The sequence below is a fragment of the Manacus vitellinus genome, unplaced genomic scaffold, assembly GCF_001715985.3.
Source record: "Manacus vitellinus isolate BGI_N305 unplaced genomic scaffold, ASM171598v3 scaffold_14_pilon, whole genome shotgun sequence".
NCBI classification, from domain to species: domain Eukaryota; kingdom Metazoa; phylum Chordata; class Aves; order Passeriformes; family Pipridae; genus Manacus; species Manacus vitellinus.
The window spans coordinates 1,564,873-1,589,889 of record NW_021939063.1 but is presented as its reverse complement, the minus strand read 5'-3'; the positions used below and the strand labels follow the sequence as shown (position 1 = coordinate 1,589,889).

The 25,017-nt window shown below is 46.5% G+C and overlaps 1 protein-coding gene across 13 annotated transcripts in view; it reads left to right on the top strand.

The window, feature by feature from the left end:
- ITPR1 (inositol 1,4,5-trisphosphate receptor type 1) overlaps positions 1-25,017 on the top strand; it is a 163,531-nt gene that overhangs the window by 34,679 nt on the left and 103,835 nt on the right. For 8 of the 13 annotated variants that reach the window (XM_029958403.1, XM_029958402.1, XM_029958393.1 and 5 more), the window contains 8 exons: positions 13,420-13,535; positions 16,772-16,858; positions 17,880-18,038; positions 18,911-19,009; positions 19,523-19,606; positions 19,683-19,829; positions 21,102-21,197; positions 22,235-22,279. In XM_029958403.1, coding sequence (XP_029814263.1) covers positions 13,420-13,535; positions 16,772-16,858; positions 17,880-18,038; positions 18,911-19,009; positions 19,523-19,606; positions 19,683-19,829; positions 21,102-21,197; positions 22,235-22,279 — 833 coding nt within the window. The other 5 variants (XM_029958405.1, XM_029958404.1, XM_029958399.1 and 2 more) reach the window with 2 other exon arrangements.

Here is a 25,017-nt window from a genome sequence, read left to right as displayed (position 1 = left end):
TGGAGAAGAAATGTGGCCATTCTCAAGGTGTCATAGAAACATTTTGGCTCAAACTCTGCTCTGCAGTGCCCTGTCCTGCAGCAGCTCATCTCTTTCTCTTCAAACGTTGAGTTTTTGTGACATTTTTAACCACACCTTCAACGGCTTCACCTTGTAAAAAGCCTTCAAAGCTTTTTGAATGACCAGGAGGGGAAAACTGCTCAGTGGAAGTGCCACAGGGCATCCCAGTGACCACTTCAGGTCATTAATAGTTCTCTGTTTCTGTTGCAACTGAAAATCATGGAAATACAATTCACTGAGTTTGTACCAGGCAGTGTCTTTTGGTGAAGTCTCATAATCCTGTAAAAAGAGTGTTTCATTTAACTTAATGTGTAGTATTGTTAGTGCTCCGATCTTTAGCAGGAAAGAATGGATTTGTTCTGGAAATACCTAATGTGCAGTTCATGGATTTGAATGGAAAAGTAGCAGATTTCTGGAATATTTTCATTAGGCAAAGAGAAGACATGGTTGGTATCTTGAAGTTCACCTTCTAAAAATCAGGAGACATGGCAGACAGAACTTACCCCACTGCTTCCAGTGGCTTCCTCTTCACACCATGAGTGACTTAGTAAAGGGGAAAGTCCATGAGGAAAGTCCCAAGTGCTTATCCAGATCTAAAAGCTCACAGAAATGCAGATAATCAGCTTTTCTCCTCTTTGTCACATAGATTTTTGTTTCCCATAAGATCTGTCTCCTCAGGTGTTTGTTTTGAGGGGAGTTTTTGTTTTGCTTGTGCCAGTTTGAATGAGGTCCATATATTTAATCAGGACAATTGGCACTTTCCATGATGAAGCCTGTGTCTGGGTTTCATTTGGGATTTGCCAAAATAGTCTTTATTTCTGGGTCTCTTTTCTGACCCTCTCTAACATTGGGAACACTTGCAATCCACCAGGCTCCATCCTGCTCTGCAGGCCAACAGTTGCACATGGATATTATCGAATCTGTTGGATAGAATTAGGGTTTTTCTTAATTGCTTCTGCTGTTTCTGAATGCCAGGATTTTGTGTAGAAAAGGAAAATCAATCTGAAACCTGATTAAATTAATCTGAAACCTGAAATCCTGAAAGTCAAGGCACAAACCTGACGTAGGTCTGGAAGCATAAGCTGGACCAAGTGACGCAGCCAGAGAACACTTTTAATGCAATTATGATACAAATAATAATTGGAAATAAAGACAGTGATTGAAACAAATGGAGGAAGAGAAGGGACAGGAGCAGACAATGCTAAAAGAAGACTTCAGTGCATTTTTCTGAACTTGGAAGGTTATTTCTGCTCTGAGGCTGCTGGCAAAGGTGGTGTTTGTGAGCCAGGACGACTGTGTTTGCTGACTCTGGGTGGATGTGAGTGTAGGATGGTTCAGTGATGCAGCTGGTGTTATTTAATAGTTCTCACCAGCCCATCCATCACTTCTGAATCCAGCTTTCTCCCTCACTGATTGATGTGTTATTGCATCAGTAAGGCAGCTTGAAAGATGGCTTAAAACAGAAAAAAATACCTAATTATTGTTTTTTATAGAAAAGGAAATTTTTTTAAAATGGCTGTAGCACAAAGTGGTTTGAATGAATTTATTTTTTTTCTAGACTTTCCAGACCCAAACCCAGGTCTGGAGGTGTGTGGAGGTGACAGTGGTCATGCCTTGAGGCGAGTTGGGCACTGTCCCTTTTGACAGTCTGGGTGCATTTGTGTTGTGCTCCAAGGGCTGCATCCCACTTCCACCACAAGGAGCAATTCAGGAAGAATGTGCTCCGTGCTGCAGAGATGGGAAAGGTTTGATCATCACTCTTCCCCTCTAGTTTTCCAGCAGTTTCAGCACTCTGGGAAGGCTGCCCAGCTGTGGCTGTGCAAGGCCACAGGAGTGCACAGACCTGCTCATCTCCTGGCAGCTGCAGAAGAGGGGACAGATATGAATGGAGCTGTCTGTTCACACAGCCCTGAGAAGGCAGCAATTAATGGGCTTTGAAATTCAATGACTGATAAATGTTGTGGGTTTGAAGGTGAATTGGGTCAGGAAGTAGGGGGAGTTCAGGATGGAACACAACTGGGTACCCCTGGCTTGGCTTGGGTGGAGTGACTGTGTGACTGCAGGGAGGGAGTGCAGGTTAGAAACCAAACACTGCAGAAGGGGGCACCTGAGGGGCAGGTGAGCCCTTATTTTGGCTGCTGCAGCTGCTGTGACAGAGGGTTGAGAAACCTCAAAGGCAGTTGCTTGCATATTCTCACTGTGGTATCAGCATAAAGGGAGCTTTTGGTTGTTTTCTCCTTAAATGCTTCAGGGGAATAAGAGAGGCATTGCCATGTGCAATTACGCCACATAAACCCAAACTTCTTTGCTTCACATTGGACAGGGAGTTAAAGAAATGAAACCAATGGTTTTCTGCAGAGGTGTGATTTAAATCCATGATTTAGTATATGAAGTGTTGGTGTCCCTGTGGGCTCTTACTGTCCATGTTCCAGGGGTATAAACAGTTGGGATAAACTGAGGAGTCAGAGAAGCTGCTCTTCCTGGTGGAAAATAGACCCCGAGTTAACAGAGTGTTTATTCTACAGAAGGCTCACACTTGGAGCCTGCATGAAACATCCCTGAGATGGATGAGAGCGTGTTCTACTTCGTTTTATTTCTGCAAGACAGTGAAGTAGTAGAGCAGGAGAAAATAAACAGAATGACATCCATGCCTTTAAAAAAGAGAGAAAGGAGAAAACAACTCAGTTTGTTCTGAAGTTGAGAAAGGAACAGTTTCCCTTTAGTAACTCCTCATTGTGCTTGTCCTGGTGTAGCAGCTTGTTGGCAGTTCTGTGCAGAGGTGAAATATGTCCCTCAGGGATACAGGGTGCACTCCCAGGATTTGGGCTTTGTCTTGGCTCTGGTGCCAAGCACTTGGAGGTGATGGCAGGTGCCCCACCAGTGTGTGCTTGATACCAACTCTGGGGATGAGGTGCCTGTTTGCAGTGACAGCATTGCATTAATACCCCCCAAACTCCAGAGAGAATGTCCTGCCTGTGGGACAAGCCCCCAAACCCCAGGGAGAACGTGCTGCCTGCTGGATGACTCCCCCAAGCCCATGGAGAACTTCCTGCCTGTGGGATGACTCCCCCAAACCCCAGAGAGAATGTCCTGCCTGTGGGATGACTCCCCCAAACCCCAGAGAGAAGGTGCTGCTTGCGGGACAAACAGCTCCAGGCCTCTGCTGGCAGGATCTGCTTCCGCTCATGGCCCTGGAACATTTGTTCTTCCCCTTTGCAGTCCAGCCCAGGGAAGCTGGCTTGCTCCCCTTCCCATTCTCCAGCTGTCTGCGCTCCGGATCCAGCGTGGCTGTGCTGCCTTGGCTCCCAGCACTCACTTCCCTTATTTGGTAACACACAGCCCTCCAGCCGTTCCTGGAAGGGGCTGTTTTACTAGTTTAGGGACTATTTTCCACTTTCATTTTTGATCTCTAAAGCCACGGACTGTGTTCCAGCAGCGTTGCTGGCATAGCTTAGCTCCTGGGTGCTGTCAGGCTGGAATCTTGCACTCTGTGGAAGTGCTTGGATGTTTTATTCCCTCCTGCAATGTGCTGGTTTGCTGCTGCAGAGGCAATATATGGCAGAACTCGTGTTTACAGTCTGTATGTACCTTGTCAGCATAATCTGCTCATTAAAGTGCCGAGCAGAGTGCAACCCTCTGTGCTGGGCCTGCGTTAGGGAGGCCAGGTTTTAATTAGCTGTGTGATTTGTTGGCGTTTTCCATGCTCTGTTCCCGGGGAGGGAGGTGGCGGCGGAGCGAGCTTGGACAGATTGAGCAGCATCACTGGATAGGCCTCAGCAAGAGCATCTCTGGGCCTCTGCCAAGAGGATGGGGACTGTTTAAAGTAGAGAGAGGGAGAGGCCTTAGTGAGGTGAAAGACTCAAGCCAAGCCTAGGAGCAGAAAGCAAGGAATAAAGCTTTTGGACTTGGGACAGATGGGGACAGTGGTGTTTTACCTGACACTCTAGGGCAGTTGGGCAGCAGGGCTCTGCTCTGTTCAACTCCACCATGATTCTTTCTGTAATTAGGCAGGTCTGGGTTTTCTGCATTTGTCTTTGCTTTATTAAGGCAGTTTGTGGAAGTCTTAGCATCTGTGGCAGCTCTCACCTCACGGTGCTGCCCGCGTGGCACCGGGTGTCTGTGGCTGCTCGTGGCATCTCCCACAGCTGGCTGTGCTCTGTGAGCCCTCCAGAGGAAGGAGGGCTTCCCTTTCAGCTTGGGAATTCACTCAGAGCTTCTCCAAGACCACTCTTAGCTGGCTGCATCCAGAGAGGAGGAGGATGGGCACCCAGCAGTGCCACAGGAAGGGTTGGGGACTGTGGGAGTCACGGGTGGAGTAGGAGTCGTCAGTGCTGTGCTGTGACAAAAAGTGCAACTGCTGCCTTGGAATATATAAAAAGAAACATTGCCAAAAGACAGAGTAATTATTTTTTCCAGTTTTACTTCCTGGCAGAGCCTCAAGTGAAGTTTTTTATTTAGGACCTCATGCTTCCCGAGGGATCCGAACCGACGGGGAGGGAAATGGTCAGGAACACCACTGAGCACTTTGGCACCTCAGCAGCTGTGGGACAGAGGAGCCTGCAGATGCTGCTGGGAGAGGGAGAAGTTCTCCTTTGCATCCTCATGTGGAAAGGGAAGGGAGTTGTGGGGTTACATTGTGGAAATAAATAGGTTAGATGCAGAACTAGTGGAGCCCTGGAAGAGAGGAGTTCAGGAGCTGTGTCAGGAATGGAGCAGCCATGGCTAATTCTGCCTGGGGGACGGAGGGGTGAGCTCAGGAAGCTTTCTTGGGGGCTGCCAGCCCTGGGAACCTGTGGATTTGGCAGTTCTGCAGGAGGCAGTGGGCCTGGAGTTCAGGAGGATGGCACCTGGTGCAGGAGAAGAGAAACAAATAATCCTTTCAGGGAAGGGATCCCGAGTGCTTCATTAGTGCAAGAAAAATGGAAGCACCGAGTTCAGTTTTATTATTTCTTCCATTCTTCCAAATTAGACCTCAATAACGTTATCAAATATTTATTTAAAGGCCCTGTATCTTTTTTTGGCAATCTGGTTTCTCTTAAAGCCAAATGTGTTTCAGAGCTGAAAATTGAGTAACTTTGTTGAACAGCTGAAAAATGTGCTTTTTCTTTTGTGTGATGCTGTGGTGGCTCATTTCTTATAACATATACACAGAACATTCTTAAATAGAAATAACTCCTATTATGCTGTTCAATCCTGTCAGCTCTAACAGCACAATTGTATTCTTTCCATGCTGGTCAACACTGATGCTTCCAGAGGGGTTTGAAATTTGATCTTCCTTGTTCTTCCTGTACTTGGACTGTCCAAGTTTTCCCTGCCTCCTACCCCCCACTTCCTGCCCCATTTTCTGCAGGAACTTTAATCCAGAAAAGCAAGAATAAGTGAAGGAGCAAATGTGAAAAAGAAATTTAAGGGGCGAGCAGCTGAAATAAAATGAAATTTGGCCAGAAAATGGATATGCTTTGGTTTACTGCTGGGGTAAAGTGTAGATTGAAAGGACCCAAAGATTCTGAGGAAGAATGTGCCAGGATTCCTGTCCTGAGAATCGTGTTATAGTGCCTTGCAGGGACATTTGTCATGGAAACTATGAAAAGTGAGATAAGGATGGTTTCCTGATCAAGGATCCAGTTCTCAAACCTGGGACAAAGGCTGAAAGCCACAAGAGTTTACTTAAAACTGCTCCTGCAACTCTTACACACACCAGTTTGCTGAGTTCCCTTTGTGTAAAGTACAAATCCTTCTCCTCGTAGTGTGTAAAAGTTGGGTTTCAGGGCTTGTGGCAGAGAGAAGGAGTTGGCCTTTGAATTTACCTCTTGGCCTGGTTGGCCTCTAGTCCAGGGTTTGTTTTTGTGCTGGACCAGAGGTGGAGCTGAGCTAAGACTAAAAGCTCTCACTGGAACCTGTGGCTTTCTTGGGATCCTGGGTTAGCCCAGATTGATGTGTGCAGGTCTGAACTCTTCTTGTGCGGATTGTTTCCTTCTCCTTCCCCCTCTCCTCAGCACTGAGAGGTTTCTCTTCTGGCTTGTATTTGTGACTCACCAGGAACTATCATGGTGCTTTGGCAATTTCTAGAGAATTTATTCTCAAGTACCTTCTCTTGGTCCAAGTTATCCATTGTGTCCATAAATTAGACTGTTCCTTGAAGCTTCCAAGGATAAGTGGAGCATTCACTGTGTCCTTTACAGCTTTCTCTGAGGCAGCTCCCTGTTTTCTGCCTTCTGAGCTCCCTTGTAGCCTGTTTTGCCCATCCAGGATAACTTTACCCATTGTGGTGACAAGGAGGCTGATGGTTTCCTTGCTTTCTTTAACCTGGGTGTCAAATGGGACACATTGTACTGTGTTTTGTACGTGTTTTTTAGGATTTTTCCTTTCTCCTTGTGTTGCTCTCCCTTCTGGCTCTGTGTTTTCACGCAGCATCTTCCCTCAGTACCAGAGATAGAAAAAAGCAGCTGGTCTTTCCTGCAAATGTTTCCTTTTGGAGCTGCCTGTGTATCCAGTGTCTAAATATTTCTCTCTTTTTGAGTAGCAGCTTTCTTGTTGAAGGAGACCAAAGAGGTTACGTGGAGAAATAAAACAAACAGTGGCGTATCCTGAACTCTTTGGTACCGAAGGTGTTCCCTTAAAGGGGAATTTCTCCAGTCAGTGTGGGGTGGTTTTTTGGGCATTGTGGTCGTGGGGGTGTGAGTTGTCTGTGCTTTGGTTCTGAGTTTACCCTGAGTTTACCCTGAGGTGTGACAGTGTGTCCAGAGCCTCACCCTGCAGGTGAGGAGCGAGGTGTTTGCTCTTCCCTGCTGGAATAAGCTTATCCTGCTCAGCTTACACTGGAGGAAAGGTCAGCTTGGACGGGCCTTGGAGCCATGTGTCCATGGCAGGGGATGGAATTAGATGAGCTTGAAGGTCCCTTCCAACCCAAACCCTCCCGTGATTCCATGATTCCAAGGACAGCTTTTCCCACAGTAAATTTCAGTGTATCTAAAATGTTGTGTTTATTATTTATAAGTTACTAACAGGGTAATGTGGAGTCGTATGCTAATTAATTACGTGGCCAAAAAGTCGTTGCTTTTTAATTAATGTTTCTTTAGCAGGCATTGATATTGAGTGTCCACCTCTCAGGTCTATAATTTTCCTGTCTCTGAAATCATTGTTGCACTTGTCTCCCTTTGGTTTGGTACCTCAGCCCCAAGTTAATAACAATTACATTATTTCCTGTGTTGTTACAGCTTGAACAAACGAAGCAGCAATTCCCATTGGTGGGACTTTGCATAAATGAAGATAATACAGGAGGGTGGTTACCCTCGTGTCTTGCAGATGGGAATTGAGGGTGGTTATTTTAACATAAAAATTAAAATGTATTTAGATCACAAATGGTGCAGGCTCTGTATTTAAATGTTGGTTGCAAGGGTGATTTTCCTCCTTTATTCTGCTTTAAAAAGCAAAGCACTGAAAGCCCTTGGAACACCAGGATGCAGCAGCACAGCAGGGAGGTGACAGACGTCAGCATGGCACAAACCTCAGGGGTTGTGTCGGGTAATGAGTTCCGTGTTGGAATCCAGAGGGATTGGGCTGCTCTGCAGAGGGATGGGATTGCTGCGAGACCTTTGGCCTTGGCATAAAATCCCACAATGGTTTCGGTTGGAAGGGCCCTCAAAGCTCATCCAGTCCCACCCCCTGCCCTGGGCAGGGACACCTTCCACTAGCCCAGGTTGCTCCAAGCTCCATCCAACCTGGCCTTGGACACTCCCAGGGGTGGAGCAGCCACAGCTTCTCTGGGTTCCATCCCAACCCTGCTCATCTGTGCTTCAGTTTTCCCCTCTTGTGGAGTGGCTGAGCTGTTTGTAACACAGGGTTTGACTCGAGTTCTCCCAGCAGGCTGGACGTGCAGGGTTCAGGCTGCTTTCCTGCTGGGATGGAGCCGTGGCTGGAGCTCTGTTGGGGCAGCAGGGCTGGATCCTCACAAAATCCCTGCTGGAAATGAGCTGCTGTGCTCCCAGCAAAGCCTGATCACAGCAAATTGAAAATGAAAGGATGTCTTCTCAGCACAAAGAGAGGTCTTTCAGGAGGATCAGGTTCCTTTTTTCTCCCTCTTCATGGAAATGCAGGAATGATTGATAATCAACACATTTCTGTAGCTGCTTTTGTTCTTTATTCTTTGAACCTCTTAGGCTGTCATCTATTAATTTTAAATCTCAGAAGGAACAAGTATAGAAATAGATGATGGAGTAATCCAAGGGTTTCTGAGGAGGTGAAACTTGCCTGTGATTGAACACAGGCATTTTGTATTATTCTCTAGGCCTCCTGCATGAAAATATTGCATTTAAGTACAAAAGAGGTCTTCATTTTGTCTTTAAATAAATAAACTCTTCATCCTGTGAAGTGTTATCATCCTTGTGAGTGTATTGAAGCTGGGCACTTTCATAAATATGAAGTCAAGAAGTCTATTTGCAGAGTGTTTCTATCATTGCCAGCACTGTTACTTGCTCATTGCAGCTATTTTTTTATATTTAAAATAAAAGATACTATCCACATATTTCTCTCCTATGAGCAGGCTTTGGCCTTGGGGAAATATCAGGTACCTAAGTATAGAAAAGTCTGAAGAGAAACCGATAAATTTCAACAGGGAATTGCTAATTTTCTTTTAATTTTAGTATTGCTGTGCAAAGAGGAGTTTGGTTTTTTCCAAGTAACGAAGAAACAGCTGTGTTGGTGTTAAATATTCAGTGGATTTGTAAGTGACTTCTTTAAAGATCTTCATCTTTGTAGATTTCCCTCATCTGAGAGCACCCTAAAGTATGATTTTTGTGAGGGGGAGTAATTTTTCTTGGTTCTTACCTTTCTCCAATTGGCATCTTGTAGAGTCTAGGTTTAAAAACCGAAATACCGACACACCTTTTTGTTGCCAACAAAGTATTTGATTCTTGCTTCCTCCAACTGCAGAAAAGTTGGGGAAGACTTTCTACTAAATGCTTAAAATAGGCAGTGGAGATTTGGAAAAAATGATGAGGGTTATACAACCAGCTGGGCTGGGGCTGAAAGTGCTTCCAGATCATTCAGAATTGGGCACTTTGGGAATGGCAGAGGGAGGAAAATGGTGTTCTGGCCCCAAAACTGAGCTGATCCAACAGGAGCAGAGATGGTACCTGAAGGGAACCTGAAAGGGAGATGGAGAGAGACTGTTTACAAGGGCCTGGAGGGACAGGACAAGGGGAATGGCTTCAAACTGCCAGAGAGAAGGGTTAGGTGGGATATTGGGAAGGAATTCCTCCCTGTGAGGGTGGGGAGGCCCTGGCACAGGTTGCCCAGAGAAGCTGTGGCTGCCCCATCCCTGGGAGTGTCCAAGGCCAGGTTGGACGGGGCTTGGAGCAACCTGGGCTGGTGGAAGGTGTCCCTGTCCATGGCAGGGGGTGGGATGGGTGAGCTTCCAGCCCAAAGCATCCCAGGATCCTGTGGAAGGTTGTAACAGTGTCTGTGTCTAGCTGTCACCAGCACAGGCACCATGAAGAGCTTTGGGTGTCAGCAGTGCCTGAGCAGCAGCTTTCTGAGCTGTCCTTGTGTACCAGCAGTAGGATTGACGTAATGACATCACTTAATGCCCCAAAAGGTGGGAAAACCCTCTGAAGGGAAGGCTGGAATTGCTGGGAGTGTTTTGAGTTATGCATTTCTAGGCAGCTTGGTCTAAAAGAAGGTGATGATGTCTTGGGTGGGCTCTGAAATACTTTATTCCCTTCTCCAGATCATTCCAGCCTCTGTAAACCTGGTATTTGCAATTTTGGACAAGTGTAATAATCTTGACATACTACTTAAATGTGACTTAAAAAAAAAAAAAGGACAGAAAATGGTCAGTCTGGTCAGGTTTTTAATTGTGTTATGAGAGCAAAAATTGGGCATTGGGAATGTGACTGGTTGGGCTTGGACTGACAGGAAGGGTTGGAAGTTTGGAGACTGTGCCGAGTAGGAAAAGAGCAAGGTCTAGTCAGGAGAAGGGAATGTAAAAGGGAGAAGAGAAAATTAAAACATGGAGGAGAAGGAATTGCAGGCTGGTTTGTTGCTGGCAGGTTTGAACCCCAGAATACTTCAGGACATGGGGTTTTCTGGCATTCCCAGTATCCTTGGTTTTGACTATTGCTCTGTGCTGCTGGTGCATGCAGGGGACAGCCAGGCCTTGCAATGACAAGTGACAGTTCCTGGAGCTGCAGGTGGCAGAGCCCCCGTGGGATCTCGGTGTCCTGCAGGGACAGCATTCATCCCTCACAGGGCGCAGTTACAGTCGTGCTCCCTCTTGCTTTATTCCATGCAGAGGAATCGCTGAGAGGAGAGCAGGATTTAGCTTGGGAGCATTGAAATGCACATTTAATACATGCCCATGTAACATTCATCATCCTGGTGGGGTGGTGTAGGATTATGCAATCCCTTTTTCCTGCGGGACCTTTGTTGGGTGTTCAGGCTTGATGTATCATCATTTCATCAACAGTGACGTGGTGTTTTATTTTTATACTTACTCATTGTGCAATTCTGCCATTTTTCACTGGATATCATGAAGATCTGAAAGGAAAATGCATTCCTTCCTGGTTAATATTCAACAAACAGTCTATAAAAAGATGTGGTTACTGTGCAGTAATTGCTTTATTTATCACCTTTCCTATGTGGCTAAAATCTGCTTGAATCTTTGATCAGAGCAGAGAGCCAGTGGTTTGGGCTGCTTTGGCTTCATTTGGGATCTTAGACCTAAATTCCATAAGGATCATGTCTGGGAAGAGTTGGTTCATCTTACGCAGTCACCACTACTGTGGGTTGCACATCCCTGACCGTGATGGTGCTCAGGTAGCACATCCTTGATGTTATAAACATAGAAGCCCATGAGACCTGGAGAGCTGAAAGTCTTCTGGCCACAAAGCTGATGTAGTTTGACCCTAAAGTTGATGTAGTTCGACCCACGGTGAACTACATTCAGTAACAATCAGCCTTCGGTGGCCTTGTTAAAGTGAGTAAGGCACAGCTGAACTTCTCAAACACTTCAGAAATAGATTTCATAGAACAAATACTAGAAATGAAAAGATTGGGTGCTTTTTCTTGTTTGTTTTAGATCTGTAGCTTTGTAACTGGGATGGAAAGCTAAGAAAACCACGTTATGTTTTCCCTTCTTGCATTGGACAAGGTCAAACCCTTGGAGACCTCTCCTGGTGCCTGAGGGAGGAGAGGGGGCTGCTTGCATTAACAATTTAGAAGTTAAGCCTAACTTGACAACTTCCTTGACTGAAGAGGATGGAAAGAAGTTCACTGTGACTAAATCTAGCATACAATTAATTCTTCTCTGCAGTTCTGTGTGTTAATTGCTGTCATTGTGTGAACTGATGGTTTCAGCAAAAATAGAAAATTTTATAACTGGTGTGTTGCTTACAATGCAGTCTTAGTTTGAAGTGCCAGCCCGCAGTGGCTTTTTGAATCTCTTCTGTGCTGTCAATCTCTGTGAATCATCTTTATGTAAATGGAAGAAGCCGTTGAAGAGAGCAAACCTGGGAAGTGTGGTTTGTGCTTCCCTCGTGGCTCAGAAGCTTTGGGGTGGTGGTGGCAAAGTGGAGCTGAGTGTTTCTGGAGAGCTGCAGTTAAACCTCCTTCCAGGAGCCCTCAGCTCTCTGTCTGTCCCCAGTGTCACTGTTAAAGGGCACCAGTGCTGTACCCGGGTCCTTCCATACCTCTGTGGGTGTACTGGGCCGGTATATTGGTATGTGGCAGGTAAACTGGTCCCCAACCAAGCAGGCTGCAGGAACCCCTCTGCTGGTTTGGGACAGATTGATCAACCCACTTGGCAGTGATGCCTCACTGAGATGAAACAACAATCTGCCACCGCTGCTTCATCCACCCTGTTAGGAGTGGGTTTAATTTTTAGGACAGACTTGGAAGACCATCCTGCTGTGAGGGTGGGGAGGCCCTGGCACAGGTTGCCCAGAGAAGCTGTGGCTGTCCCATCCCTGGGAGTGTCCAAGGCCAGGTTGGACGGGGCTTGGAGCAACCTGGGCTAGTGGAAGGTGTCCCTGCCCAGGGCAGGGGTGGCACTGGATGGGCTTTGAGGTCTCTCCCAGTCCAAACCTTCTGTTTTTTTGATGATTTTTTGTCCTCCTGTGAAAGGTGTTGCTTTGGGGATGGATTAGACAGGCAGGGTGGCATCAAATGGGGCTTTTCTTTAGGAAAGGCATTAGAAGTGTAAACCTGTCCATCTCAAATGGTGTCCTGAGGTAAAATTACCAAGGTCTGTCTCAACCTCTGGCAGAGCTGAGATGGCTTGTCTTCAGTATTGGATTTTTCCCTTTTTGGTTGATGTGAATCCAGAGTGTCCATTAACCAGGCAGCCAATGAGCAGCTCTGCTTTCCAGGCAGTGAAGACAAACCCCTAAGTCGGTCTCTCCTCACCTCCCTGCTTCCAGAATTGTCTGCAAGGATACACCAGGAGCCTTGAGGAAGGCCCTGTGGATTAGGCCTGAAGTGTTATATCCATATCATTGCCAGAGAGGCTGGGAACAGCCTCCTGGCTCTTTTGGCACTTTGGTTGAACTTCTGAGCTGCTACTTTCGGCGCTGCCTTTGAATAGCTGAATTTATTTTTCTGCGTGTTCCGTTGCTTGGAGACAGTGAGGAGGAGAAACAGTCACTGCAGCTCATTTGGGTTCATTGCTGATAAGTTAGCATCTCTAATACAGAAATGTGTTTTTAATAAGACTAATGGACTGTGATTCCTGGCTTTTGCCAGGCAGAATGTTAAATAAACTGTCAATGGACTGGGTATAGAACCTGACACCCCGAGGGCTTTGATGTCACCTCGAGCAGTGCCCTGAGTGGCTGTGCTTGTGCAGGCTCTTCTCTGGGAGGGTTTTATGCTGCTGTCACTTTATTAGGTTAATTTCTCCTGGGTTTTTTTTTGTCCTGTGTTTCCTAGAAATAGAAGGGATTAGATTTAAAAACTTAACAGACAGCAACAGCAACAAACACCCCCTCCAAACCAAAGCCCCCCAACCTGACATTGTGTACCTGCTGAAGGACAACAACTCCAAGCTGAGAGTGCCTAAGACAAATGTGTTTGCCTGGGAAAGCACTGGAACGTGTTCCCGTTTTAGTCTGGTACTGTTTTTGACTGGGACAAGTTATAAATTTTCTGGTCTTGCATCAGATGTTGGCAGCAGCAGTTAGTTTTTAATCATTCATGGGGCAACATTCCTGTTGCTCAAAAAAGCATTTGTCTGATCAAGAGCTTTCCAGAATTTGTTTATAAACCCTTCCTTGCCGCTGGAATATTTGGACGGCGTTAGCAGCAAAAGCCCAGATAATTTTGAATAGCTGAAGCCATCTCTCTGTTTATTCCCTGTTTTTATAGATTGCCTGTTCAAGCTGTGTCCCATGAACCGGTACTCTGCTCAGAAGCAGTTCTGGAAGGCAGCAAAGCCGGGAGCCAACAGCACCACGGACGCCGTGCTGCTCAATAAACTGCACGTGAGTGTTCACCCTCGGGCCCCTCTTCACCAGCAGCACTCAGCCAGCCTGATTCAAACAAGGATTTCCAGTCAACTGGACACCAGGAACAGGGAGACGCCAGCAGAGTACATAAAGATCAATGTGCAGGACTCCTTTGGAGGTGGTCAGATCCTCTCATTTATATAAAATGCTGCTCAAGGTCTGTGTCCCCCAGTGCTGGTGTCCATGGTGCTGCTTTGGAGCCGTGGTGGCCCTTGAGGCTCCTGTCATTAACCTGTGCTAAATGTCACGGGGCTCTAAGTGGGCATTTTGGGTGGGAACAGCGTAAAAATGGGACCCTTGAGACAACTGCACAGAATTGTCAGGCATCACATCTCGACGTGGGAAGGCGTGAGCTGCTGGTCTGATCAACCCATTGGGATTCCTCAGACAAACAGAGCTGCTCTTGCTACACGTGAAGGTTGATGGGTAATTATGAGTAATTAGAAGGCCAGCCAGCCTCTCCTTCCATATTAGCTCGCAGTATTTAATATCTTCTGGGTAAAATGTTGACATTCAGCAGCTGAAAACTCGGTAAGGCAGTTGATTGCTGTTTTTAGAGCTCCTATATAAAAAAAAGCCAACTTAACTTAAATACCATCTGTTGACTTTAGAGTTAAATAAACTCCGTGTTTATGTTAAAATTACATAGCTGGAGTACTTCATGTCAAAATTACAATTTGGGTATTTTTAGTCTCTTTAAGCCTATATTAAGCTCATTGTAGCCTGAAATACGGAATGGCCCCGTAGGAGAGTGTCACTTGCTGATTGCCATATGGCTGCCTTGCTCTTGCACTGCACAAAGACCCACTGTTGGACTCATTTTGCTTCTGAAAATACAATTTTATAAGCTAGAAGTATTAACTTGGCAAGGACAGAGCTATTTTGGTACTGGCTGTAGCACGGAGGTCCCTCACCTGGGCCGTGTTTCTCATGTTGGTAAGTGAAGGAGACACTGGCAGCAGGTTGGAAGTGATGGGGATTCTGGGTTGGTTATTTTGGTGTATAAGGGAATGGGAGAGTTCATGGATTTTAAGAGAAATTATGGTATAAATACTGCATCATGCAGAAAAAAAAAAGGCTTTGGAATTGCCCTGGATTATAGTGTCACTGGGAGTTGTCTTCCCTTCCCAGTGCAGGTGTCTGGGATCTGTCCCTGCTCATGTGACACTTTGCTCTTTTGTGCCAGTGTCCTGGAAATACAGGATTAGATTTTTCCAGAATTAGCCCCAGCTGAGTGATGTTTGCAGAGCAATGTCCCTCCGTGAACTGCTTGTTTTGGTGGCAGGGTTTGAGTGCTCTCAGTGTTATTGGGGATTGTTTCATCTGCATCGCTCTGGCACGAAGGCTGACGGGCTGAATCAGTGACCTGGGGCTCAGAAATAATTGGGGGCCACGTACCTCACTCACCTCCAAACTTCTCTTTCTGCCTGTCACGCTGGGCCCTCGTGTCACCTTTTCCATGTGTCGGCACGGGGGATGCACCAAACCCCGTGTGGTCTGTGTGGGGCCCTGTCCACGTGCTCAGGGGTGTGAGCTCTGCCCAGGGGGAGGTTTCTTTATCAGTGCCTTTGATTTCCAGCCCAATCGATGATGCAAGATGGGTTCATCACCACTTGCCTTTTTTGGCTTCTGTTTGTCTGCTGGTGGAATTTACTGTGTGCCACGGAGCGCTCGGTGCTGAGGTCAGGTTATTTTAAGTTAATGCCATTTAAGGGATTTAAAATCTGGGACACTTGTCTCTCCCTGGTCCCACCTCGGTGCTGGTTGAGGAGCTGACATCTAGTGGCCAGAGAAGTGCTTCTTCTGGGATGATTGTCAGGTTTGGTGTGTGCTCGGGAAGTACATCCGGAGTCCTAATCGTGTTTTCACGGAATACATTATTTTCTGTATTGATAATCAATGTGGCAGGTAGAGAAGTCCTGTCTGTGATTGCTGGTAGTTGAGAGGGATTTGGTGTCTTAAAGAAATCCTTTCTTGACAGACTACTTGGAAATCAAGAAAAAAAAAATTATATTTCAGTATTAAGGAGAAAATTGTGCGTTGCTGGATGTACTTTTGAATTTGAGTGAGCAGCTGTATCTCAGGTTCTCCTGGAGCAAGAGCCAGTTATGATACCTAACACAGATTCTAAAAATAGCACATTTTGAGTGAGCTGGAATGGTGAAATTCTGTAACAGTGAACAGAGAAATCTTCCTTTGAGGTAGCTGAGCTTTGTCCTGTGTTACTGGTACTTCACCTCACCACAGTGAGGAACTGTGGGCACTTTTCTCCTCCAAGAGAGAACTGGACCTGCTGGAGTCCTTGAGACCCAAACCATAAACCTTGATCCTTAGCCTCCTAACAAGTTCAGTTTTAAATTACCCTCTACCACCAGATAGCAGTTAAAGCAAATACAGATTTATATTTTTAATTAAAATCATCTTTCATCTAAAGTGAGGGAGAATTTCTTAACCAAATGAAATGGTTTTAATAACAACCTGGGCAAAATAACTCACTTTTAAAGCAAAAAGTGCAAGAGGTTTGTTATAAATTATTAACTATTACTATGTGTTCTTCTAATCACTCAGTTTTGGATGGGCTTTCCCTTTTATTCCCCTGTTGGTGTGATACAGGGATGCTCAGCTGTAGCACAGAGTATCCAACAGCCTGGGGAAGGATGAGCTCTGGTGCTGGGAGTTGGGAATTCAGGTACCCAGAGCTGCAGTGGGCATTTGTACACATCTTCTCAATGATCCTGCTGCACAGGGTGGGGAGATTGGAGATGTTATAAAAAGACAGGCTGGAGAGGAGTTGGAGCCTGTATTGGCAGAGGAAAATAAAAAATCAAAGTTGCAGTTCTTTCCTTTCCATTTGTATAGAAGTCAGTAGAAAGGAGCATAGAATTCCTGACTGGAGTTGTTACCCATCCCTTTTCATCTTTTCCCCCCACAGGTACTTGCCTTCTACTCTGTCTGAGCTTTTCATCTCATATTTTATTCCAAAATTTTGTCAAATTGTACCCTAATTACTTAAATGATGTGTGTCTGTCTTCCTAAGCAATTGAAAAAGGGAACTGGAAATTATGCTGTTGGAAGCTGGAAAAAAAAGAAATTGGGCTATTTCAGCTGCTCACTGTTGTTCCAGTTCTTTGAAATACTCTCCAAGAGCCTCAGATGTTTGGCCACCCTTTTGTAAAAACCCAGGGAATTAAATTATTATCCCTTGATTTCAGCATGCGGCCGACTTGGAGAAGAAACAGAACGAAACCGAGAACAGGAAACTGCTGGGAACAGTCATCCAGTATGGGAATGTGATCCAGGTAGGCTGTGGGAACAGTCATCCAGTATGGGAATGTGATCCAGGTAGGCTGTGGGAACAGTCATCCAGTGTGGGAATGGGATCCAGGTAGGCTGTGGGAACAGTCATCCAGTAATGGGAATGGCTGAACAGTCATCCAGTATGGGAATAGGCTGTGGGAACAGTGAGCCACTGTGGGAACAGTCATCCAGTGGAATGGGATCCAGGTAGGCTGTGGGAACAGTCATCCAGTGTGGGAATGGGATCCAGGTAGGCTGTGGGAACAGTGAGCCACTGTGGCAGTGGGATCCCCATGGGCTGTGAGCATCTTTGCCAGCTGGAGAGGATTTTGGTCAAAATTCCCTGCTCAGTGGATGTTAAATTTCTGGAGTTCATGGCCAGGATCTGTGGTGTTGCCAGCTTTGACCGTGCCCTGCAGTGGAATTCTGGGAAGCAGGGCCTGGGTGTACAGCTATGATGAGGTCACTTTTTTGTTAGGGGCTAATTGTGTTTATTTTTGGTGTCACCACTGATTACTTTCTTCAGAAATCCTTGGAACCTTCCTGAGAGTTGGCCACGTGAAGGTGGCACGTGCACAACACCAAGTACCTCTCACTGTCAGATGGTGACACCACAAATGACAAACTGCCACAGAGAAGGAAAGTCCTTAGGAATAGTCACATTTTCTCTTAAATGAGACCAAGCAAAGCAAGATAGGAGCAGCTTTGCCTCTTACAGAGAGAGCCACTTAGTCCCCAGCACTTCACAGCTTTTGGTCCTGGGTTTTTCGAGCTGGCTGTTATAAAGTGACAAGGACATGTCTGAGTGTTTGTTGTTTGCTGGGGAAGGGACAGTTGGATTCACTGAAGATGTTTTGTGCTGTAGGGCTGTATCTGTGAGTGGAATTGTGCCTGAGCCCATCAATATTCGTGTATAATTTAGTTTTAACTCCTGCATAGAAATGTGGTTGTCTCGTGCACGCTCGGTTTCTTGAGGGGAGGAAGATGAGCATTCTTAGAACGGAACTCTGATTCTTATTCTAGCTGCTTCACTTAAAAAGTAACAAATACTTAACAGTAAATAAGAGGCTGCCAGCTCTGCTAGAGAAGAATGCAATGAGGGTGACCTTGGATGAAGCTGGAAATGAAGGTTCCTGGTTCTACATCCAGCCCTTCTACAAACTGCGGTCCATCGGAGACAGCGTAAGTGCTGGGAGCAGTGTCCTCACCTGCTCCTTGGGGCACAGCCTGGCCAGGCTGGGCTTGGGAATCCTGCCCTGCAATTAATGAAATGCACAGATCTCTCGGTGCGTGATGATGCAGGAACAACCTTTTTCCTATGCTGTCATGAGGGGGAGGAAAATCGCTATGGTAACTTGTATTTGGGAAACGTGGAATGATCTAACATTGGAGGGAATAAGGGACCTAATTAGGCTGGCCTTGCACAATTCCTGCCCAATTCAAAATGGTAGGAAATGTTGAGTTCCTTCAGGAGGCCTGGAAGAAATAATTAGCATCTTGATTTTCAGTGTTTTCGGTTTAGAATCAAAACTCATCATCACTTCGGATATAAGGAATGAGGTAATAAGGAAGTCAAATGTTCCTGTTCATGGGAAATCTGGAAAAAATGGTGCTGATTAAATGCATTGCCATTTTAATCTCTTAATCTTGGGGTTTTTTCTTGCAAAATGCGAGTCACTGGGGTATATTATTTGCCTAAAAGCAGGAGGTAATAAGTGTCAGTGTGCTCTGGGGTTTAGGCCAGGTATATATTTGGCACCTAAACAGAGTGAGCTTTATCGAGTAGCAATAATTTATCCTGTAGCCCCTCTGCACCAGAACTCAGTCTGCTGCTTCTGCAAGGCTCTGAGACCAGCATCACCGGGGTTTTTGCCTCAGTGGCTGAGTTTGGTGAGGTAAATTCTGAACCAAACAGAACCCTGGCAGAACACTCAGACTGGCATCTCTCCTAACTGCAGCAAGGTGATTTCCTCCTGTCACTTCCATTAAAACAATGGAAGAAAAAGAGTTTTCCCACTGTGCAAATTTCTGTCTGATGCTACCCTTCCCTCCAGGTGGTCATTGGAGACAAAGTGGTCCTGAATCCTGTCAATGCTGGGCAGCCTCTCCACGCCAGCAGCCATCAGCTCGTGGATAACCCGGGATGCAATGAGGTGAGGGGACATGGGCACAGCTGGAGCAGCTGGACAGACCTCTCTGTGCTTCAGCTGAGCTGTTTGTACACGTTTTATGAAATCCAGCAAGTTCTTTGGTACCTGTGGCATTGCTTAGGAATGGTTATCTTGGTTATCAGTGACTTACCAGAGCTCACAGACTTTTGTCATATCTGTTGTGTGCTGGCAGAGGTTTGTCTCTTTTGCATGACTGGCTATAAGTAAGGTTTTCCTTCAAAATCAAAAGTTGTGGCACAGTGATGTGCCCCATACTGGTCACTGTGAAGAAAATTAAGTCCACCCTCAGCCAAAACCCGTGTAGCCCGTGACTTGCAAGCAAGTCAACTCTGAAGTTCCTTGTTCTGGAGTAGGTACAGAAAGGGCTTTGCTTCTCTAGAGTAACACAGCCAAGACTGTAGGATTCTGGTGAAAATGGTCTAGAAAGTAAGACAGTGGCTCATATCTTGTGGAGGCACAGGACAGTGGGACTGATGGGTTCAGTTCTCCCTTTAGGTCAACTCAGTGAACTGCAACACCAGCTGGAAGATCGTGCTCTTCATGAAATGGAGCGACAACAAGGACGACATCCTCAAAGGGGTGAGACCCAGGGCCCTGCCTGCCTGTAACCCCCTCCCCGGGGGTGCTGCCCCTGCTGACCCTGCTGCCTTGGCAGGGGGACGTGGTGAGGCTGTTCCACGCGGAGCAGGAGAAGTTCCTGACGTGTGATGAGCACAGGAAGAAGCAGCACGTGTTCCTCAGGACCACGGGCAGACAGTCGGCCACGTCTGCCACCAGCTCCAAGGCCCTGTGGGAAGTGGAGGTGAGGGCTGTAACCCAGGCTGGGGGTGGCTTTGTAGGAACAATTACTGCTGCTCTTTAAAAGCACTGCATCTGGAATTCTTTTTTTAGGTAGAAGTCTTCCCAATGTTCTAAGTTTAAATTAAAATTCCTTTGCTGGCTGTGGTCTCTGTGCACAGTCACAATGGAGTTCTGCTCTCTGATGGTGCAGCACAGAGCTCTCAAGTTCAGGTGCTTGACAATTCAGAAAAGAGGGACAGAGGAACATCTATGAAGTCATTTTCTTACCAGTCACTGAAGTTTAACACCAGCTTATAATTTCCACTGTCCCGCTGAGTGTACTGAACGCTCTATTTTTGGTGTGGAATAATGTGATTATGCATATCCTCATTTGATAGGAGGCTGCAACCCTTTGCTGGTCTGTCTGAACTGGCTTTTTTTTTCTCTGCTTGGCTTTTAAACGGAGTGACTAACACCTTGGCCAGCTCTGGCTTCTTAAAATATCCTCAGTCTATTGGTGTTATTAGAGTTGGTTTATGATTTTAAATGTGAGCTGCATGTAAGAATCAAAAAATTAATTGTAATGGTGGGTAGGTGGTGTTTATATTCTCCTTCCAGAAGTATCTGCTTTGACATTCAGCTTCTCCTATATTTGAAATGAAAGCCTGACTCTAATGCACATTACTTGGACATGGTGCAGCACATCAGTCTGTGGTGACTGTGCAGTGTGTGCAGTCACCTGGTGGCAAATGTGGGCACAGGTGAGGTAGCCCTGCTCTGCCAGGCACAGCTGGGCTGTGATGGGTCCTCCCTAAGGAAGCAGATGTATCCACAGGCACCTGATACGAGGTAACAGATCATCAGGTGATGGAGGCTCTGCCTGCCCCAGAGGTTAGGGAGTAAATAGAACTGTTCTTGTTTTGTTCAGCTGCATTGGAAATATTTCCCGGTGTCTTCCCTCACCCACTTCAAGATGGTCAAAAATCAGTTAGACCAGAAAGAGTAAAGGATTTGTTGCATTGCTTTAGGAAGTGTTTAAGACCTGGCACCACATGTAGATGTAAAGCACCTTCTTGAATTCCTTCTCTGCCAGCCTGCACTGTAACCTTCCTGCTGCGATGGACAAACTGAACTCCTGGCAGCCGGCTCAGGGCATGGGCTGCTCTGTGTGTCCAGGGGGGAACGGTGGGTCTGCCTGTCCTGGAGCTCTGTTTGCTCCCAGCTGCCCATGCAGTGAGGTGGGTGCTGTTGGAGGGCTCTGTGCCGTGCCCTGACCGTGGTTTCCCCCTGGCAGGTGGTGCAGCACGATCCCTGCCGCGGCGGCGCCGGATACTGGAACAGCCTCTTCAGGTTCAAGCACCTGGCGACAGGGCACTACCTGGCAGCAGAGGTAGGGGGCCAAGAGGCCCTACCCTCCCTCACACAGCCTTTCCTGCCTCTGACACCTTCTGCAAACCTGTCATTTCCTGCCCTAAAAGCAGACACGGGGAGGGGAGCGGGACAGCGGCGTTGGGGTCTTCGGGTCAATGCCAAAGTAGATGCTAAAGGCTGGAAATGAGGTGAAAGACACTTCAAAGAATACCATGGTCTGGGGTAGTCTGGAGCTGATTTTACTTCCTGTACGAATTCTAGAGGCAGTAACTTCTCCTGCAGAGAATAGACACTAAATAGTATCCTGTCATGTGGGCAGTAGAATCAAGATGACTTTATTAACAGATGAATAAATGGTAAATGGCTGAGAGCCTTTGGGGGGAAAATGAATTCAACTGTTGATAATTTCTCTTGATTCACTGATTTTTGAGCAGAATTGTAGAACTGAGTATAAAATGAAAATACAACCAGACTTCACACCAGTGTGAAAGAACTGCAGATAAAGAAAATATCCCATTTTATATTCATCTGATAAGCAGATTGGAAAACCAGCAGCATTTTGTCACATGCACACTTGAAAATCCTTTTCAGTAGTGATCCAGTGTAGAGCTTTTCCAGTAAATCTTGGGGTTTCTAATCAGCCAAACCTAAAACATGGTCTTACATCATGCAAGAATATACCAGAGGAAATGGCTCACCTGATCCCTGGTTAGAATAGTGTTTGTTCTAAAAGATTTCTGCCCAGCCAGTTAATTTCTAGTTGGAAATTCCACTTGGAATTTAAAAAAAAACCAAACATAAACTTGTTAACTCTCTACTCTTGCTCCTGTAGTGATTATCCTGAACGACTAAATCTCTCTGCATGTTTGCAGACTATTTAATTCTGAATTTTTGGGCCTGATGAGCTGTGCTGGGTTTGGGCAGTGTGTCCTGCATGCCTGGTGGAGCTGTGGCAGCGCAGGGATTTTTAACAACACGAGTTTAGCTGGTGCTGAGGTTGTTTCCCACTTCCACCTGTGCTGGAGTTTTGACGTGCCTGTGGTTCTGTTTCATCAGGTAAACCCTGACTATGAGGAAGATGACCTGGAGTGTCAATCCTCAGTAAGTATAGGCAAGAGTATGATCTTGCCCCTGGTTGAGGAGGGCTTGGCACAGGCCCAGGGTTTACCTGGGCAGTGCAGAGCTGGGCCAGGCTTGGTAGTGAAGAAACTAAAAACCTGAGGATGCTCTGAAGGCTCTTAAGGCCTCTCCAGAGGAGTGGATATTAACTGGATTAGGCTTTAGAGAAGAGCAATGCACTTGCAGCTGAATTTACACATTACCTGAACCCCCCCTCGCCTCCCCCCTTTGTGGCATCTCTTTTTCTGTCTTCTGTTTCTTAAACCTTTGTTTCCTTGAAGCACTGTCTCGAGTGGGTCTGAAAAGCAAGTTGTTCCAGCTGACAGCAGGTGGGAAGTGTCCCTGAGGGGATGTCCCACAGTGCTGGGCCTGTCACTTGTCTGACCTCCTTGTTTAAGAAACAAATTCCCTCTCGTTGTACTTGTCACAGGAAAACAGGATAACGGGTCTAGAGAGCAGGAATGAGGGTGATTTGAGTGCCATTCCTCTGATTTTCCTGTGAAAGCAAGTCTGTGGTGTTGTCAGTAAATGTTGTTGTGTCAAAGATGGAGTGTGTGATGCTTTGTAATTGACAGAAGCTTCTCTTTGGTGTCAAAGGGAACCAGCACTGAAAACAGAGAAAACTGGAACAGCACTTTCCATTGTGGATTATGTTTCTTTAGTTGGGTTTGATCACAGGCTTATGCAGCTTTCTTGGTCACTTATCCTGTATTATGGAAGATTTGCTCCATTTGGAGATGACAAAGAGCTACTCCTCCCCTCTTTGAGATGAATGTGATGCTTTGAAATCCTGCAGGCTGGATTTTTCCTCCTAAAAGGATTTGTCATTGGAGCCTGGCTGTTAAAACGCTTCCCTTGCCCCCAGATACTGAGCTGTTATCCTGATTAGTGGCATTTGGCTGCTCAACTGCAGTAAACATACTAAAAATATGAACAAAAACCCACCCATAGCTTTTGTTTGGGAGGGGGGTGGGAGTGGGATCCAATATTGAGCTATTTTGTTGGCTCAACTTCTGGAAGTTAATCAGTGCTGATGTCTTTCAGGTAGACATCCATCCTCCTCTGATGTGCAGGATAACACTGATGCACTCAGAGCTCTCCTGACTTTTCCCTGCTCTGTCACTTTACCACTAGGTGGCAAAAATAGACCAGAAAGAACAGGATCAGGAGCACATAATTCAGTTCTGACGTGACATCACCACATCCTCTAACATTCACTACTGACAGGAGATGTAGGCTGCTTTATCCAAGTTTATCCAAACTCCAGCTTGCTCCAAATGTGAGCTGTCTGCAGGGTTCCTGTGCACAGCTCTGTGTCTTATTGTTTTCTCCTTATCCCTCAGGGAGCTGTACCAGAAGGGGTTTAAATGGACACGGGTGAGGTGCCAGTTCTGCCTTTGAGCAGCAAAGGGGGCTGCTGTTGTCACAGCCTTGGGGTTGAAGTTTCACTGCTCCCTAAATTGCCCCATTTCCTACTCTCTGGTTCACTGTTCAACTTTGCCACAGTTTCATGAAGTGACCAGTTGTGTCCTGGAGTACAAACTGAAAGCAGAGCAGCTGTGCTCCTTGCTGTGTTCCATCCCCTTGCTGTGGGGATGGGGAGACAGCTGAAATTCGGAGAATTCGTTCCAAGTGAGCGAATTTCTCCCGGTGTGAAGCCTCCAGATGGACTCCTGGAGTTGCTTCTTCCCTCGAAGGCACACTCCCAAAGTGTATTTCTGTTCCATAGAGATAGCTGCCTGTTCCCATGTGCAAAATCAGACTTGAAATGTCACTGCTTTGCAGCCAAGTTCATTGACTGCAAATATGTGAACTTCAGAGTATCCTGAGGCACAAGCAACACTGGATACCTTTCCCATATGTTTAAGGATTGCAGTGCCTTCCACCAGGACTGTGAAAGACAGAGACTGAGTGCTGACTGCTTTGGGTGCCTCCCTCCACTGGTGCCACCATCCCAGAGAAACTGATAAATCACCTTGAAAATTGCATCCAGGGTGGAGATGGTTGTCCGCGCACAGCTGGCTCCTGTGTGCCAGACACTGATGGACTAGTGATGGCTGGGAGTGCCCTAGGGAAGGTTTTGGAGAAAGTTGTTGTTCCTTTTTCTCAGTCCATCTTCATTTTTTCCTACCCTCGTGTCCTTTCATCTGACAAGCCAGGGATTTGTCCAGTTGGTGTCAGTATCTTTATTTTGTTGAAGGGGGCTGGTGATTTGCCAGCACCTTGGGAATAAAGATCCCTTTGGTGCCATGGCCCTTGTAACATGTGCTTGAGAGCACCACAGGCTGTAGTGTCAACAGCAAGATATCCAACCCCTTGATTAGCTCTTTGTTTCTCTTGCCTGGGATTGATAGATGCCAGTCCCATTTTTGCTGCTGAAGGTGGTTATTTCCCAGCAAGACTGTTGGTGCATTGTGTGTGGGTTTTTTATATTTGCAGCTCACTAATTACTTTGTTAGAGGGATAATTGCAATCTGTGTGAGGAGCTGGTGGTGTCAGGGGTGGGGATCTCAGCAGCTGTGGGTCACCTGAAACCAGAGTCAGAGTTCCCAGTGTGTGTGGGGTGAGTGGCTGGGGGCTCTTGTCCCTTCTGGCACTGTGTGTGAGATACAATGTCCGTGATGTGGGGTTTGCCGTGGTTGTGAGCCAGAAATGCTCCCCAGTTGCAGCGGGGGAAGCAGAGAGTGCTCGGCGGGAGCAGCCGCCCGTGTGCCCCGTGT